The sequence below is a fragment of the Dermacentor variabilis genome, chromosome 1, assembly GCF_050947875.1.
Source record: "Dermacentor variabilis isolate Ectoservices chromosome 1, ASM5094787v1, whole genome shotgun sequence".
In the NCBI taxonomy this organism is placed as follows: Eukaryota; Metazoa; Arthropoda; class Arachnida; order Ixodida; family Ixodidae; genus Dermacentor; species Dermacentor variabilis.
The window spans coordinates 223,931,975-223,951,401 of record NC_134568.1 but is presented as its reverse complement, the minus strand read 5'-3'; the positions used below and the strand labels follow the sequence as shown (position 1 = coordinate 223,951,401).

General features: G+C 42.0%; 1 protein-coding gene across 18 annotated transcripts in view; it reads right to left on the bottom strand.

Annotated features, from left to right (window-relative positions):
• vimar (visceral mesodermal armadillo-repeats) overlaps positions 1-19,427 on the bottom strand; it is a 386,590-nt gene that overhangs the window by 297,439 nt on the left and 69,724 nt on the right. For 13 of the 18 annotated variants that reach the window (XR_012822810.1, XR_012822809.1, XR_012822820.1 and 10 more), the window contains exon 14: positions 18,406-18,534. Coding sequence is in view for 12 of the 18 variants with exons in the window: in XM_075669695.1 (XP_075525810.1) it covers positions 18,406-18,534 (129 nt within the window). In the remaining 6 variants the exon portion in view is untranslated. The other 5 variants (XM_075669798.1, XM_075669771.1, XM_075669764.1 and 2 more) reach the window with 5 other exon arrangements.

Below are 19,427 nucleotides of genomic sequence, written 5' to 3'. Positions count from 1 at the left end.
AACCATTTCTGAAACTTCAGTTAAGCTTCTGCTGCTCTCATCTAAGCTAAGCTCAACTTTGGATAGCAATCAAATGCCAGTTTGCTGTGCGAGTTCTCACTAGATAATGAACATACACTGACAATGACATGCTTTGAGTACACCACAAGGAAACGAAAACCTTTGCCACTACAAGTGGATGCCACTTTGTGAACAAAAGGAAGCCAGCCCACTGCCCATTTTCCCCTAAACCAATGATGTGAAATATTTCCTCTTCAGAAGGTTTCTGTAACTTAGTTGTCCAATGCAAATTAAAAAAAAAAAAAAGGAAATGCTGGCTTGAGGCTTGAGGAGTGAGGCTTATCGCAATCAGGAGGCAATATGGAATCCACATAGGAGTGAGACTTGTCAATGACACAGAAAAGGCTAATTTGCTATGAATTAGGTCAAGGATTTCAAACTTTTTGGCAGTAGCACAGTTATTGTTGTCACTTGACTTGGGCAACGTTCTTCAAGCATAATTTACCACAGATGCACTGGAGTCATTATTTCAGGTCACAAAATTTGAGTTGAGTGGAACAGAACAGTGCAGTGTCAGAGATATAAGAGATACACACCATGACTATGTGCCATCACCACGGCAAGTTACTGACAGGCTAGGCAGTAGACAAACAACACTGAGTGTGCGCACTACAGTGACACTCATTGACGAGACTTAACATGCTGAACTCGTACTTCAAAATTAATAACGCTAACACCAAATAAGATAAGATTATGCAGTACTTTTACTTTTGAGGGAAGTGGGGGATTAGCACATTACAGTGACTGAAATGCCACAACTACGTAAACACAACAATTCCAACAAATAAATGGATAACACACTTTGATCATTGCCAAAAGGCCTCATGTGTACTTTTCTAAATATACGAAGAAAATAAGCTGAGCTCACTCTGTTATGTAGAGTTGGTGATCAATCTAAAAAGTGACCAAGCCATCTTACAATTTGTGCAGAGAGTGTAACATGCTGCCCAGAGATTGTGCGGTCACAATACTAAAACACAAAAGATCCCATTACTTTCAATGTGGTTACATCCTTTTTTGGCATATCACCAATGTAAAAGTACCCATGAAAAAACCATTGACCAAGAAAAAATACAGCAAGTAAAACTATACAGTCCTACAATAAATTTGGTCTCTTCAAAAAGCCTTTGGCTTCAATCAATAAAACAATTTATACATTAAAACAGCTACTTGATTGGAATAGGCTGTACAACAGTTTTGCTGCTGAAGAAGAACAAGCTAGAGAAATGAATTTGGAAATAGCCTTCTGCATAGCATGAAAAAAGTAAAATTAATTTATAGGGAAATAACATGGTAAATAGAAGAATACACATTAATAATGGGGTCCTGCAACAACTGTTGAGTGCAACCAGTAGAAGTTTATTGCATTCATTAGGAAAGGAACAAAGAAACAGAAAGGCTGTGGGAACTGCAACTGTCTCACCTTTTTGTGGACACCTGAACTGTCTCACCGCCATGGAGAAGATAAAAATAACAGAAAGAATGGAGAGATGGGATAGAAAAGTTGCAATAAAGGGAACACAAGAAAAAAGAAATTAAGAGGTCATAAACAAGCAACATAAGTTCATAACAGCACATAACACATAGAATATACAAGAACAACACAGAAACAGGTAGTTGTTTGCTTAAAGGGCCCCTCACCAGGTCTGGCCATTTTCAGCTAACAAGCACAGAGCATACAATGGCGCTAACGATCGTGTTTGCAAAGTATTACATGGCTACACACCGCGGAAAGGCCTGAAATTTCCAACCGAACGCCATTTTACCTTCTCCTTGCGGCGACCGCGCTCCAAGCTGGACGGTGACATACTCGTGTACCTGCACCTACGTAGTCGTGTCCGCAGTGTGAAGTCACTCGTGGTGACACGTGACTTCAAGTATTATTCAAAGCAACATCTGTTATTTGTGTGATCTGTTGCTTGAATTGACGAATTAAGTTTAGAGAAATAATAAAACACACAAACGGAATGTCTACGCATTTTTTTGTTTAACTTCGCACCCAAGCAAGAAGATGTACTTCCGCTTCGTCTGCTTATTTCCACAGTCGTGCAGTCACATGCGCAGGTACCAAAACTATGTCATTTTCTACTGTGTTCCAGTGAGTCCACTCCACTGGAATCCACTCATTTTGCCTCAGTATTCATGTAGCACTGAATTATACCACTGGTCCTGTGTTCTTGTGCACAGCGCGCAAAATCGTGCGCTGCACGAACAAGACAACAGCTCGTACGCGACGCCATCAGTGAAAGTGCATAGCGAAAAAAAAAAAAAGAGAATAAAAGTGAGGAGAAAAAAAATTAAATGAAGGCGGGGCCTGTGACATATGCGTCAGGCGATCCTCGAGATATGGTTTGGGACAACGCAGGGAAGAAATTTCGCTTGCGGAGGCTAGACGGGGCGAATGGAGAGAGCGTCTTGCTTGGCAGTAGAGCCCGCCTGCTGAAATCATGGGTTTGCGGCGCTGAAATATTTCTATCTCGGCTATTAACGAGCCGATTTGAGAAATTATTGCGGCAGAACGCCCCCTAGAGGACATGTAACAACTCCCAGCGTATAACCAAAATTTGCTATGGGGCCTGGTGAGGGGCCCTTTAATCTGCACCCGACACAGGTAAAGTGCAAGAATAAAAAGAAAATATCAGAGCAAGTAAACAGGACAGATCTTGAAGCACGGTGGCACAAAGAAAAAAGTTTACAGAGAAGCAGACAGGACAGGGCTGTGCTGCTGCTTTTCTGTAACTTTCATCTGTGTGCCGGTGCACTTTAAGTTCTGTTCAACATGGCTTCAACCAACTAGCCTGACTCGCCATATCTTGATGTAACACAAATTAATCAAATGAAGAATTCTAAATACAGGCAAACAAAAAAGTACTCTCAACTTGGTTTTGGTGGCTTTAAATTTCACAATGTACTACAATTTACTATCCCATTAGTTTTATTTCATGCAGCAAATCGCACCATCACCCCCATGAAGACAGAAGTAGCCATGTTGGTCAAACCTACTAAAAGTGGTGCCAACTTTCGTTTCGTTTCTTTGTGACTAAAGCCTAGACGTATGCGACTGTGAAAGTAGATACATACAGGGTGTCCTAGCTATCATGCACCAAGATTTATTTAAAAAAAAGCAAAGCCTTCTATGTGGAGGAAACTATGCCATTAGCAGTACCCTGGAGAGGCATGCAGTAATTTTGGCGATGTCCTAATTAGTCTGCAATTATTAATTTACTTTTCAATTATTTTTATTATGGCAGATATGTCAATGCTATCTCTTAGATCACATTCGAAAACATCAATTCCAATTGTTTGCGGTGTGCTATCGTTTACGTGGACATTTTTTGCACATGAAGAAAGGCCCTCTGTAAATAAAGAAGAGCCGATCCAGCTTTCTGGGGTGCTACTTTCGGGTGATCACTTTTGGAGATACAGTGACAGTGTTTGACACTGTGCTACAACAGTGTGCTGGACACCGGGCCCCAAGAACGCTATTACCCTAGGCGCTGACGAGTCTGAAATCTTGTGAAAGTAAAAGTATCTCCCAAAGTGGTCACCAGAGAATATAACCCCTGCTTGCGTGCCACAGAATGGCTGCTCTCAAGCTTGCAATGACCCAACTAATTTTGCTATGGTAATGGACCGTTTCAGACATTAATATGACATGTCTTTCTTTTGGGTGGCTATTACATTCATGCTTGTGTTTGCCTTGGCCTTGCACAAGAAACAGATAGTGTCCATTGCGATTGACAACTTGGCTTTGGCAATCCGTTCCCCACTGTCAAAATGTGTGCCAAGATGCAAGGCTTGGCCCCTAAAAGGAATTGCATGGTCATATAAAGACAAACACACTGTCAAAGTGGCGCAACTTCTGGGTTAGGCGGGGAGTGCGTTCAGTTGCTTCACAGCATGTTTGAGCACCAATGCTGCAGCGTGCAGGAGGAAAGCTGGGTCAGCCATTTTTTTTTACATATTTCACAGAAAAAAAAAGAGCCTCAAAATTAAAATTGATACTTGCGAATGAGTTCCAACACTTTTGTGCTGACATGAAAAAATTTAATTCTATGGTTTTACGAGCCAAAACCATATGATTATGAGGAACGCTGTAGTGTGGGACTCTGGATTAATTTTGACCACCTGGGGTTCTTTAAAGTGCACCCAATGCACAGCACATGGGCGTATTTGCATTCTGCCCCCTTTGAACTACGGCCCTCGCGGCCCGGATTTGATCCTGCGCTCTCAGGCTTACCAGCGCAATGCCAAAGCAACTACACCACCACGGTGGGTTGTGTTCACATATCTGCCATAAATATATCAATTAAAATATACTGAAGGCTTCTTTAGAAGGATGGCACCAACAAACTATTGGTTTCATCCACATAGAAAAGCTTCCTTTCTTTTTAAACGTGGGTGCATGAGAGCTGGGACCTCCTATATATAGTTGGAGACAGCAACTGACGTTGAGTTGAAAGTAAAATGATAGAGCCCCTTGAATAATATTTAGAAAAACTTAGTTTGCATTATTTCTTTTTCAGCAGATTTCCTAAATTAAATGACACACCTTCTCTAGACCTTAAAACCATTGCTTAGCATAGCAATTTTGATAGCACATGAATGTAAACTACACTACATACTACCATCCAACCAATACAAGAGCATGGCCTGATGTCTCCCAACTTACTATTGGTGCAGAAAACTGCTGCTGGGCAGTAACGTAATCGGTGCCGCACAAGTTGTCTGCAGGGCCGCTTTAACTGGCACTGCTCTTGCACAGTGCAGCAGAATCAGTTATCAAAAAACTTTAGCTCAAAGGTACAGATGAAGTTTAAAAGTAGCTTACACTGCCACAAGCCTTTTAGTACTTTTTAGCACAGCGTCACTGACTTAACAAGCACAAGACACACTACTATGGAAGCACACTGTGGTGCTAAAGGGTTGGAAGGACAGGCATGTTGTTCCAACAAGATGCATGTAACTATTGCTGGTGCTCATATTCCCTCTGACTCAGTGGTCTACTGTATGCTGGTACAGGGTGTTCATAATGGTGCTCAAACTGGTTAACCTGAACGAATGCACAAAGGGATGGGTTCAAACAGCACCCTCAAATTTTGTCATGATATACAGCAATGATTGTACATCCTGCTAACCTGATGATCAATAGCTGATCATTCTTTACATGCACTTTTCGAGCTGACAGGGAAAGCCCCAGACCAAATGCATAAACGAAAAGTACTTAAGACATGATGCTCAAGAATAAAAAATTGCTTAGTAAAGGAACAATTATGAGTAAAAGCTTTCTGCCCACACAATAAAAATGAATGCAGTGAAGGAAAAAAAAAAAGAAGGCTTTCCTTGGAAATAAGGTCACTAAGAAATGTGAAGAACAAGCACCACATTGAAATTATTCCACATATAAAGCACCACTGCTAATTAGTGCAAACTACATTGCCAATACAACTGCATGTCTGCTCTGGCCATGGATGCTTTGGCATGACTTTTTTGAGAAGGGCTGTATGCCTATACAGATTTAAAATGTCTCCACAGCATGCAAACGTTTATTTTTCCCTTATTTTTGTCACAAACCTGAAGCACACTGACAATGTGATGCTTGCACGAGATACTAAATAGCGTGACAGTGTGGCACGTCAATAGGCACTAGCAACTGTGGTTTATCCTGATCAAGCCACATTCTGTAGCCATAGACAGTTTCAGTTGGGATGTAGCGTGTAAATGGCCAAGTGCTAACCCAAGAGTTACAAAGCTCAGCCAGTTACTTTGTGTGCCCACAGAAACTGGGAACGAACTCATACTCGAGCTCATTGCTGAGGCAGTACATATTTGCATCGCTTGAGTAAAACTGGCAAAAGCACAACTGCATTAGAGCTACTTACACCCACTGATGCCACAAAGTGTACAACAGAAGCTTTTTAAAGTCAGGCTTGGAAGCGTCTGTGGTAAAACTGGCACTACAGAAACCGAGGCTATACCTGTAGTTAGTCCCAAATATAACCAACAAAAGTGGAACTGAAATTAATTGGACAATTACGATAACAGCAACTCTTGAGTTAATGAACCACATGTAATGCATGTCAAACAGCCACAAAGCAGTAACAAGTGTACAAGATTTAATTGTATATTGTAATGCTTGCAAAAGAAGAGGCAACACACGTTACGAGGAGGAGTTCTCGCATGACAACACAGGGCTAAGAAGTTTCCAAAAAGCTTCACATTCTTACACACATGCTGTGCTCCTGAACTAGATAACCTCAACAATGTTCAGATATGGTAAGCTACTGGTTACAACCACTGTGCTGTGACACATCAAGCGTGTGATTCATCTGAATATTGAAGTAGTCTGAACTGGGACAGCAGAATTTGTCTTCCTTCACTGAGAAATGACTTAAATTAAAACTTTTTGTCATAAGTATGGGCCCAAATTAAAGCTCACGGCCATTGAATTTCTACAAAGAAAAAAAAGAAAGACAAGTGTAAATAAAAGACACTCTAACCTCCACAACTAACCAAGCAGTAAAATTGTGCTGATTCTGACCTTATAACAATAAACTTTGGACATCTCACAAGACTGTTTTTCTGAGAAGGTGTTAATTTTATCTGTTGCTTAACATGCCAACATGTGCTAGCAAATTCAAGAGATGTTTTTGTTTCTTAGAGAGAGAGAAAAAGAAAACACATGCTCCACTTCACATCTTTGCATAGAAAATGCTACAATAATGTTGGGGGTTTCTTTTTATTAAGCTTGACTGTTTTCTAAATTTTCCAGAATACCTAATAAAGCTGGAACCAAGAATTATTGGTTATCTTGACAATTCAATACATTTGTTTTAAATATATGTAATGATGGACAAGGAATGTTACAGCCAGTAAAAAGTTCTTATACAACACTTATACAAAACAGTATAATTATAAAAGCATAAATTGCCACAAGGACAACAAAACATTTCAGGTTAAAAATAAGTTATTTAAAATAAAACATCACATAAAGTGCTCTAAAACATTTCTAGGGGCAACCCTTCTGACCACATGGCAAGACCAAGAAGGCAAGTTGCTCACACACAGCAATAAATAACTTTTTCTGTAAAATTGTGTAAATCTGAATATCGAAAAAGAAAAAAGGAAAATAGTCAGCAGCAACAACAGCAACAAAATGCTTTTGGCTTCCGGTGTATAGTCTTAAAAACTATGAGCCCAACAACATGGCTTCACATCAAATATTACAAGCACACTGTAAGTAGAATATATAAATATAACACAAGACCTAAAACAAGTCACATGAATATTAAAACAGAAAGAAAACAGCTCAAAACATGGCCACAAGTGAACAGCTGGTTCAAATGCGTGTTACTCAACAGGTTTTCATGTCGTTTCATTGCATATATACTGAATTAATTCTGGGGTTTTACATGCCTAAATCATGATTTGATTACAAGGCACTTAGTCATAGGGGACTCCGGATTAATTTTGACCACCAAGGGATCTTTAACCTGCCCCAAAAGCACGGGACACAGGGAATTTTGCCTACAGGTACGGTGACGTACAGACGTTGGCACAGCGCTGTGTCGCTGCTTATCGCTTATTGTGTACGTGCCGTGTGAAGTGAAGTGTAGCTTATTTCAAATCGCTAAGGCCAAAATTGAACTATAAAGGCAGTTTCATTCGACCTAACTGCTTACATTTCAGTACAGGTCCGCCGGTAGTGAGTGCACGAACTCGATGGCACCAGGTTCACCTTCGCTGATCAGGATCGTCATTAGCTCAAACCATGTGGGCACGGCTTGAGAAGGTTAAAGCTTGTGCATTTCAACTTGGTAGGCATGCTTGACTCATTCTGAGCACGACTAATTATATATACAAGCGAAGACGCTGTCGCTATTGTGTTGTCGGTTCGACGGCCGATCGCGCAGGGTTCAGTTGAACGATGGTCGGCACGCTGATTTTACCGGTGCCTTCAACAAGAAAGCCTGTCGCAGAACAACTCGCGCTCGTCGGTTGCGTTGTTGTCGACCTGGTATGATAAAAAGGTTTCGGTGACGCACAATATAGTCGGTCAATTATTGGAGTGAGCGTCTTGTCGGTCACGTATTGAACCAGTGTTGCTGCGCCTTACGAGTACATGCAGTCAGGAATGCGCTGCCACCACCAGCAAGTGAGGACCGACGCTGCAAAAAGACTTCGTCAGCAACGTGATGTACTTAAGTGTTGCCTACATGTAACGCATGGGTTTTTCGTTAAATTAGCGAGCCATTCATGAAAGGCGGCAACTACCTGGCTCACGGTGCAGTCTGGACAACTCGGACGATGCCCTGGCCGCATTCTCTTTTAAAGTGGAATTGCGGTCTTACGCTAGGCATGTTTTCGGCACCGCACCGATGTTGAGCTACCAGTAGAGTTTCAACGTAATACACGCCTCGAGTGCTCGCAGCAGCGTGTGTCCGAGCGCCTTTTTTTTGGGGGGGGGGGTCTTTCTGGCGCGCAGCCATGCGCGCAACCCTTCCAAAACATTTTGAGACTAATCCGCTAGGGCAGGGCGCATGCGCTGCTGCGCCCATGAGAGAGGCAGATTGCATTTTTTGATTGGAGTAATTGTAATTGGCAACTTTTCTTTCTGTAATGTGTACATGTCTCATACGGGGACACAGGCACAAGGAAAAATGACAGACCCACAGCATGTGTCATATACCCGTCCATATTAGGCTGCAGTTCATCCCAATTGAGTATAACTCACTAGCAAGCCCACATCTTCACCCTCATCTATTTCAATATATAGGGTCTTTTTTTGCTGCACCAAATAAAAAAAAAAATTGTCTGTGGCAGATAGCACAATTCTAATCGTTGATCTAAATCACGCAATGAGGTGGCCATTCTGAGAAATAAAAATGCTTAATTGAATAATTAATATAATTGTGCAAATTAACATTTTAATTCATTATTTTATGGCACATAATTCAATCTACAAATTATAGCCGGTGAGTTCGCCAGGCTTATCCACTTGGAACGAGTTCTCAGGACTGCACCAGCTCCGAGATATAAATTTTCCAATCGTCTGACAAAATGCATTGATGTTACACTTACTTTTGTGCTTCAATGCATAAAACTGCTATCTTTTAAATGAAATCCTCGAAATGCTAATACATATTGAGCTAAACTGTTCAGAAAGTTGAAGCTCCATTATGCCAGACTGCTAGTCTTCAAAATAACGCTAATGAACACCCACCGCCAAGTTATTTACACTGCGTAGCCTATGCATCGTACACATGACTTGCATATTCCGAGAATGTACCACAAGGAAACTGTGTACCTCCACCAGTATGTCTGAAAATATGCATGTGTGCCAGGGAGAGAAAGGTTAATGGTAAAGGTTAGCCGAGTAAAAGGTTTGACATACCACTGCAAGTTTATTATACGATAAAAGAATGAGACAGAAAAAAAATATATAAGCACTCGGCACACAAACTCATTAATGTAGGCAACAGTGAGCACCATGAAATTAACTAAGTGGAAAGTGGAGCTATATGGCACTAACCATAAACTACTACACATCTCTGTTCTCCCTGGTGCCAGCAGGGCATATGCTGTTCAACAATATTGAAAAAGCAGCAACAAATAGCTTACAAAATTTGGTAATGAATTTCTCACACAAAATTGCAATATCATACGGTATACTTCGTCACAATTAATTGCACCTCTAAAAAAACTGTGGCACACTGTAGGCAAAGGGGCCAACTGATGGCACATTGTTTGCACTTGTCTTTAGTTGGAATATTGTGTTGTGTGCATAGTTAGATAATTAAGCTTATTGGTGACAATTATTTCTAAATGTTTCAAAATATAGAATAGGTTCTACCTGGAGAATTGGAGTTTATTATGAAACACCTAATAACCAACTTGTCTCTGCAAACTTATCTTTTATGTGAAGATCTTTTTCGGGCCCTGAAATGCCCATGAAATATGGGGGAAAAAACAATGAAATAAATAATTAAAATGAATGAAAAGACATTACTCATTTGCATATTTGAAATGTGTTTGCATGTCTGAAATGCTGTATTTGCATGAATATAATGAGGGCTTACGCTTGTGCATGTGATCATCAGCTTAAGAAAGCAGCTTGCATAATAGTCATAATCAAAGAAAAAAAAAGAGGGGGGGGGGGGGGGGCTTAACAAATTCCAAAGTGACACACAGGCTATAGGAGGTGCCATAGTTGGCGACTCTGGATTAATTTTAGCTCCTTGGGGTTTTTACTAATGCAGCTGAATATTCGTACACAAATGTTTGTGTTCTGCCCCTATCGAAATGAGACTGCAGGGAATGTGCACTGACCCTGTGACCACATGTTCACCAGCAGAATGCAATGGCCACTGAGCATACCATCCTGGTTGGTTGAATGAAACTTCTAATCAGTAACATCAGATATGTAATTTGCACTGCTGGGGCTGTCAGACTACACTGATGCTCCAAAACACGCTTCAAGAAAAAACCTATAGAATTATCTTTCTTGCCTATGAACAGTGCTATAATACATAAAACAGCAAGTCACATGCACACACCGGGCATTTTGTGTGCATGTGGCTCTTTTTTTGGTTTGTGTGGATTACTGCTTTATATTTAGACAAGTATGCTATACCAACTAGCCCGATATTTAACATTATAATCATTTTTGTTAAGTACTATAATCTAGGATACAACAATATGAATACAACAATCAAACCCCGGCCCTCAGTCCCCAGCAGCCGCGAAGCAACTGACTACGGCGGCGGTCAGATCTGTAACGCTGCAGAGGGTGCTAAGAATACCTGGCTCCGGACAGGCCGCCATTGGAATCTGAACCTGGCAACGTTTAACGTTAGAACGCTATCTAGTGAGGCGAGTCTAGCAGTGTTATTGGAGGAATTAGAGGGTAGTAAATGGGATATAATAGGGCTCAGTGAGGTTAGGAGGACAAAAGAAGCATATACAGTGCTAAAAAGCGGGCATGTACTGTGTTACCGGGGCTTAGCGGAGAGACGAGAACTAGGAGTCGGATTCCTGATTAATAAGGAAATAGCTGGTAACATACAGGAATTCTATAGCATTAACGAGAGGGTGGCAGGTCTTGTTGTGAAACTTAATAAGAGGTACAAATTGAAGGTGGTACAAGTCTATGCCCCTACATGCAGTCATGATGACCAGGAAGTCGAAAGCTTTTATGAAGACGTGGAATCGGCGATGGGTAAATTCAAAACAAAATACACTATACTGATGGGCGACTTCAATGCCAGGGTAGGCAAGAAGCAGGCTGGAGACAAGTCAGTGGGGGAATATGGCATAGGCTCTAGGAATAGCAGAGGAGAATTATTAGTACAGTTTGCAGAACAGAATAATATGCGGATAATGAACACCTTTTTCCGCAAGCGGGTTAGTCGAAAGTGGACGTGGAGGAGCCCGAATGGTGAGAGTAGAAATGAAATCGACTTCATACTCTGCGCGAACCCTGGCATCATACAAGATGTAGATGTACTCGGCAAGGTACGCTGCAGTGACCATAGGATGGTAAGAACTCGAATTAGCCTAGACTTGAGGTGGGAACGGAAGAAACTGGTACACAAGAAGCCAATCAATGAGTTAGCGGTAAGAGGGAAAATAGAGGAATTCCGGATCAAGCTACAGAACAGGTATTCGGCTTTAACTAAGGAAGAGGACCTTAGTGTTGAAGCAATGAACGACTATCTCATGGGAACCATTAAGGAGTGCGCAATAGAAGTCGGTGGTAACTCCGTTAGACAGGAAACCAGTAATCTAAAGTAATCTAAAGCGGCAGGAGACGAAAGATCTGATCAAGAAACGCCAATGTATGAAAGCCTCTAACCCTACAGCTAGAATAGAACTGGCAGAACTTTCTAAGTTAATCAACAAGCGTAAGACAGCGGACATCAGGAACTATAATATGGATAGAATTGAACAGGCTCTCAGGAACGGAGGAAGCCTAAAAACAGTGAAGAAGAAACTAGGAATAGGCAAGAATCAGATGTGTGCGTTAAGAGACAAAGCCGGCAATATCGTTACTAATATGGATGAGATAGTTCAAGTGGCTGAGGAGTTCTATAGAGATTTATACAGTACCAGTGGCACCCACGACGATAGTGGAAGAGAGAATAGCCTAGAGGAATTCGAAATCCCACAGGTAACGCCAGAAGAAGTAAAGAAAGCCTTAGGAGCTATGCAAAGGGGGAAGGCAGCTGGGGAGGATCAGGTAACAGCAGATTTGTTGAAGGATGGTGGTCAGATTGTTCTAGAGAAACTGGCCACTCTGTATACGCAATGCCTCATAACCTCGAGCGTACCGGAATCTTGGAAGAACGCTAACATAATCCTAATCCATAAGAAAGGGGACGCCAAAGACTTGAAAAATTATAGACCGATCAGCTTACTGTCCGTTGCCTACAAAGTATTTACTAAGGTAATCGCAAATAGAATCAGGAACACCTTAGACTTCTGTCAACCAAAGGACCAGGCAGGATTCCGTAAAGGCTACTCAACAATAGACCATATTCACACTATCAATCAAGTGATAGAGAAATGTGCAGAATATAACCAACCGTTATATATAGCTTTCATTGATTACGAGAAAGCGTTTGATTCAGTCGAAACCTCAGCAGTCATGGAGGCATTACGGAATCAGGGTGTAGATGAGCCATATGTAAAGATACTGGAAGATATCTATAGCGGCTCCACAGCCACCGTAGTCCTCCACAAAGAAAGCAACAAAATCCCTATAAAGAAAGGCGTCAGACAGGGAGATACGATATCTCCAATGCTATTCACAGCATGTTTACAGGAGGTATTCAGAGGCCTGGAGTGGGAAGAATTGGGGATAAAAGTTGATGGAGAATACCTTAGCAACTTGCGATTCGCTGATGATATTGCCTTGCTTAGTAACTCAGGAGACCAATTGCAATGCATGCTCACTGACCTGGAGAGGCAAAGCAGAAGGGTGGGTCTGAAAATTAATCTGCAGAAAACTAAAGTAATGTTTAACAGGCTCGGAAGAGAACAGCAGTTTACGATAGGTAGCGAAGCACTGGAAGGGGTAAGGGACTACATCTACTTAGGGCAGGTAGTGACCACGGATCCGGATCATGAGACTGAAATAACCAGAAGAATAAGAATGGGCTGGGGTGCGTTTGGCAGGCATTCTCAAATCATGAACAGCAGGATGCCACTATCCCTCAAAAGGAAAGTGTATAACAGCTGTGTGTTACCAGTACTCACATATGGGGCAGAAACCTGGAGACTTACGAAAAGGGTTCTGCTGAAATTGAGGCCGACGCAACGAGCTATGGAAAGAAGAATGATGGGTGTGACATTAAGGGATAAGAAAAGAGCAGATTGGGTGAGGCAACAAACGCGGGTAAACGACATCTTAGTTGAAATCAAGAAAAAGAAATGGGCATGGGCCGGACATGTAATGAGGAGGGAAGATAACCGATGGTCACTAAGGGTTACGGACTGGATTCCAAGGGAAGGGATGCGTAGCAGGGGGCGGCAGAAAGTTAGGTGGGCGGATGACATTAAGACGTTTGCAGGGACAACATGGCCACAATTAGTACATGACCGGGGTAGTTGGAGAAGTATGGGAGAGGCCTTTGCTCTGCAGTGGGCGTAACTAGGCTGATGATGATGATGATGATGATGATGATGATAATCTAAAGGATGGCGAAGTGAGGCAGGGGAGGTTGAAGGAAGCTTAGCTCTGGAAGTGAAAGCAATCGCTGCTTTGAGTCTCGCTGGAACGCAGTGTGGCCATTGTTGCCAGGCGCTTAAGTTTTACACAGTAGCCGTCAATGGGTGCAATGCACCACTTGGGCGCTGGGGTTAGGCTGTTGCATTCCATAATCCTTATTATGTGCCCCTGCACTCCTCATTGTCCAGCAGCTGTTGCCACTTTGACAGTGCACATTTTGGAGAACGGCAAGGCGTTGGCAGCAAAGGTGGTTCGTGTGCTCACGTTTTTTCACCTACAAGCTAATTCGTCTTCGAAGGTTGCATGAATGGTACAACGCGAGTGGCAACATTTCAGGCAGCCATCTTTCCTGCCTTTTCTTTTTCTGGCAGTGTTCTGGACAATGTGCAGAACAAGAAGTGGTCTTATGCATGGCACATTCCAGTGACCCAGTCAGGTCACTGGTGTGTACTGATTAATTTTGAGGTGGTTTGGGAGGAGCAACCAAGGGTTTAACACCGAGCTCTGGACCTCTTACCAGTGTTCTAGACCTAGGAATGGTTCTCTAAATGCTCCTCTACACATAACTACCTGTAAATACTCTGTACAACAAAGTCTATGGTGTCCCATCTCTGATGGCAAGAAGCAATGAAACTGGCAGCAGTAAGTAATCAATACAGTTTCACCCAAAGGCAGCTGACTATGTCAGTTTGAGCAAGAAGCAAGTAGGGGAGCAGAAAGTTTATAAGAGCAAACAATTTATATAAACAATTTACTTTACACCACCTGCGAGTTCATTCCTTTACAAGAAAAAGCTATGAACACCAAGCACTGCTCACAAGGACTAAAAGTTGTAAAGGAGGCCTCAGATGGTTCTCCAGCCAAAGTGTTTCTTCCCACCACTGCAGCTGCGCAGTCATATTAGACTCCCTTCACACCTCCCATTGGAAAACCTATCTTTTCCAACCTCAATGCCAAAGTCTTGCAACAGAACAAGCCAGTGCTTTCACAAAGTCAACAAAGAACTGATCTAAATGTCTCTGTTGCATTAAAGGAGTACTGAAGGAAAATGTATATATGCCATTTTTATTGCTTTATTGGATAACCGTTGACCGAGTAATTATGCTATGAAGCCTCGATTCAGGACAGAAACAAATAATTATGCTACCTTTTAATGTGACAAGCTCAAAACACATGCCAAGAGCAGCATGGCTTCAGACATGAAAAAGGTGGCCCCTCACGTCAACGTAATCTACTATGGCAGTCTCACGGTACCAGATACCACTGACATGTACACACACACTATGGCTGTGCCAAAAGACCTATTCAGCACTCGACGGAACCCCCTGCATTTCCAAGAGAAGCAAACACTTGGAAGAGCCAATGTGGTAGCTTTTGGCGACATGGTCATTGTATGGCCTTCAACAACCACACCCCACCACCTATGCTTTCGCAGCCATGATGAGTCCTTTTTTCATATCCGAAGCCGTGCTGTGCTTGACGAGCATTTGAAAAGGTAGTACAGAAGGTGCTGTACTTAATAATTTGTGGCGCTCTCGAGGAATTGTAGCTATGTACCGTAATTATAGAGTCAAGTGCCTGAAAAATCAAGAAGCGGGACACAAAAATTTTGTGTCAGAACTCCTTTACGGGTGTACAAATAGTGATTCTTCAGACCACATTGAATAATACCAAAAGCCAATGAAATGAACTGTAGAATCCATTTTGAATAGTGTTCAAATAATGAGCAACACAATTTAACCAATGTTCACATTCTGGCATTTGCAACATAGCAAGTTTCTAATTACACAGCACATTACGAAGCATGCTTCATTGAAAGTACTGATCAAGCATTAGGAAACAAATAATCAGTTTGTTTGCATAATCAGGGCTCTCTAAAGCATAACTGGTTCTACATTATCAGAATGAAGTATTAAAAGCCAGTATATTGCGAGTCTGTTTGAATTTGTATAGTAAGCCTTTGAGAATAATTAGAAATGTGCACCGTCTGTGGCGATGGCACAAAGGAAAAAAAAAAAGAAAAAAAATTCTCTAGTTCTATGGTTGCTGCAGATGGATCCACTATAATATTGCAATGAAGTATGTTCAGATTTAACCCTTTGCAGTCTCAGGCATTGACCCAGTTTGTGGTTGTTCCAGTCAGGAGCCATTCCGTGCATTTAGATGCCCCGCAGAAAAAACAATGAGGTAAAAAGACGCATGTTATTTATTTCAGAAAATCTATTTATTCCCAAGGCTCTCAACTGTACTTGAGCACTGTGTACTTGAGTGCTTATCGCATGAGGGCACTTATAACATTTCATCACAAGAGGTCTTAGAATTAGTGCCGACTACTTTAAACACAGTAAAACTGGACCGGAAAAAAAAAAAGACCGAATTAACTGAATGTCGAATTATCGAGGGTATCAAGAAAATAATAAACAAATACTTACTACGTCAACACGCCTTTATTTACTGAATGGATCATCAAATCCTGTTTCTATCTTCCACAAGAGCAGTGCGGACGCTGCAGTTCTCGTTATCTCGTGATTGATTAGCTCTCGCAGCGGCAAAGGCCTCGTGACTTCCTTCGCAGCGTGGCCGCGGTGTGCATCTTCATCTGAGAGACGCTTTTCACTACCGCGTGCACATCCAGATTATTTTTTCGCCAGTTGCCTACAAATTGTCTGTCCATCGCAATATAGCTAGTGCTCTTCATCTTCGATAGCTTTGCACCGAGTTAAAGCAAAACTACTGTTTGCCACACGCACTGTGGATGAAACCACGACCGCTATCCATGCGATCATTGACAGCGACCTTGCGGCCGACACACGCACTAAGTCAAAATGAAACAACCATTTGCTGCAACCGCTGCAGACGAAACCACGGCTATAGGCGCAATCATGGATGCCGATTACGTGCTTATGAAGGCATGCGGCGAGCCGCCAACGCGGTGTTATGCACAGCTATAAATGCAAAAATAGAGGGCACAATTCAGCACAAAGTGCTCCAGTGTTGCTATGAGTCACGTATCATATACGATTGCCGCTAATGACCGTGGCAATGCTGACTCCGCCGCTTCGTTTGAGTTGGACGCTAGACCGTTCAAGTGCAAAAGCTTAGTAGTACTGCCCATTTCCGAAGGATGGGTGGCTACACACTGCTGGTACGTTTCTGTTACGAAATGTGAAGTGCTTTTTGACACTCGGGCGTGGGCAATGGAGGCTCCTTGGATCATGTGCACCCCGTGTTCGTAATCTTAGCTACTTGGTGAACGCGTAACCAGGGAAAATTCATCAGTGGCTTGCAGAACCCACTTTGAGAAACCGTGCTCTATACTAGGTAACTTTGTGCGCTTTATATTTAGTATGGGCGGGATGAAATTTATTGCAGTTTTGCTTCAGTTTTATGTTTAATCATGCACAGCTGATATAATCCAAGATGCTTATACCGAATAACAAATATAAGATATAAAGAAGGTATTTTCGTGTAGGATGTGACTTCATCATAATGAGATTCTACAGTCACCAAACATACAGAAAAGGGTGGAAAGAAGGAGCGCAATGAAATAAGAAAGGGGAGAGTGTGGATAATGGTGGTCAGTCATGCTTTCACTGCTTATATGTACTCAACAGCATCCCTCAATATTGTCAGCGAGCAAATTTTCAACAAAACATATGTGGCACAGACCAAGTCGTCTCAGAAGTGCCGGTATCTGCCAGTGCCACTAAGGACATTTCATTTAAATATTTTTCAAGCAGTGGTCATGCCATGGAGAAAGGAGAGTTGCCACCCCAAAGAGTTTTCAAAAAATGACTCAACTTCAAGAGGACAAACAAAGTTTGTCCCTCACACCATCAGTCATAGCCAAAGGTGCATACACATACAAAGGCCTGAACATTAATTACATATGTTGCACACAGCAACGTCAAACAAATGGTTTTTGCCAATGCAGCAGCGGTTATGCCCCAAATGCTCAAGCCTGTAATTTCACGCCTTTTTTTCAAGGATCTGCAGGGCCTGTGCTGCAGATTTTGACAGCACATGGTTGCTGTGGTCCTTCAGGTCAGTGAGGACCGCTGCATAGCCTTCAGCCTGTAGAAGTGGCCTGAAAGAGTCTGCACAAAATAGCTAGAACATTAACTTTCCTGAAATTAAATTATGTACTTATAATTCAGCTTCCCTGGGCCTCCTTAAGGAACTCAAGAGCTCAATACATTAACAAAATATATTAAACATATTAAGCACAAGTAATGTACTATCTTACATTCCAAGGCCACTATGAGCATGCAAAAAGCTTCCACTGGGCTGTGTAGTGAAGCACTGTCCTTTGTTCCAAAATTAAAGGATGAGAACAAGAGCTCTCCTCAACCTTCAGAAATATGGAGTGCTGGGGAAACAATGCAAGTCCCACTGCATGACCAAGAGCCAGTGCCTGTGATGTGGGCAGAAACAGACTTTTGACAAAGATGGTGCCCTAGTTCAAGTGCCGAAAATTTTGTGAAGAGATGAACTTGCAACAGCAGAGACTCACTGTACTACATCAAAGCCATCACCTATGCATTACTAGCCTCGTGCTACGTCTTAAGTGCAAGTTGCCAGCTGGCATTGCCAGAAAAAGAGCATTAAGAACTCACCAAGGCTGGCTAGTGCAGTAGTGAAAGCAACTGCATTCTGCAGAGCTTCAGGTGATATTTCTGGTGACTCAAGTAATGATCGCAGCAGAGGAAGAACATCAGCCTTTTTCAAATCTTCCAGAGCAGTACCTGTGGTGGTATGATAAAGCAGCATATAAACGCATGAGATGCTCATAAAAAAATGTTTTGAGGGGACCACATAAGCATTACTGAAATAAAAAAATTGCTACAAAATGGGCTTTCAACATATTCTGTGTCATCAGAGAACAAATTATGACTTTCCTATATAAGGACATAATGCCAGCTGCTTCACTCAGCTTCACTCCACAGACCCAGATACTTGAGCTATAATAAGGTTAATGTTTTTACAAGAAGCTCAATTAAATTCAAAGCCAAATTGATTAAAGGTTTCTGGCAACTAGGCTAAACATTTTTGCCTACTGCATATTGTTATGTTCTTGCTTTATTCCATCATAACATGAATGGCATTCGGTGAATAGGAGCCATCAACCGCTATGTGCATCGTCTTGCTCTTTCTTTGACCCCTGTCTACGGCATTTATAACAAAGGTATCAGCAGAATGTGGCTGGAGTGGCTACAGAATAACAGACAACACAGCATGCTGATCTGTGCCTCATTTGCAAAATTACCAGCCTCTTAAGGAGTACAGCCAGAGACTACAGGACTGTCATGCAAAGCAAGTGCCTGCTGGATGTCCATGCCCCCATATCACAAATTCTGAAATACTACTCTGCACTTCGACACTGTAGTGCACTGAAATAACACTTTGCACCAGAAACACAGGATAGAGAGCTTTGTTACGAAATTTATTTTAACTCACCTCATACATTTATAAAAATTTGCACTATCTTATACCTTCTAAATAATGTGGTTCAATTCAGGTGATTGTGTTGTTCCAATAAATAGTCTGTGGTAAGCATAAACTGCAGCCTGTAGGGCCAGTGGCTACATTTATGATGCTGGGCATATATGCAATATGTGGTCAGCTTAGCGGCTCAGCC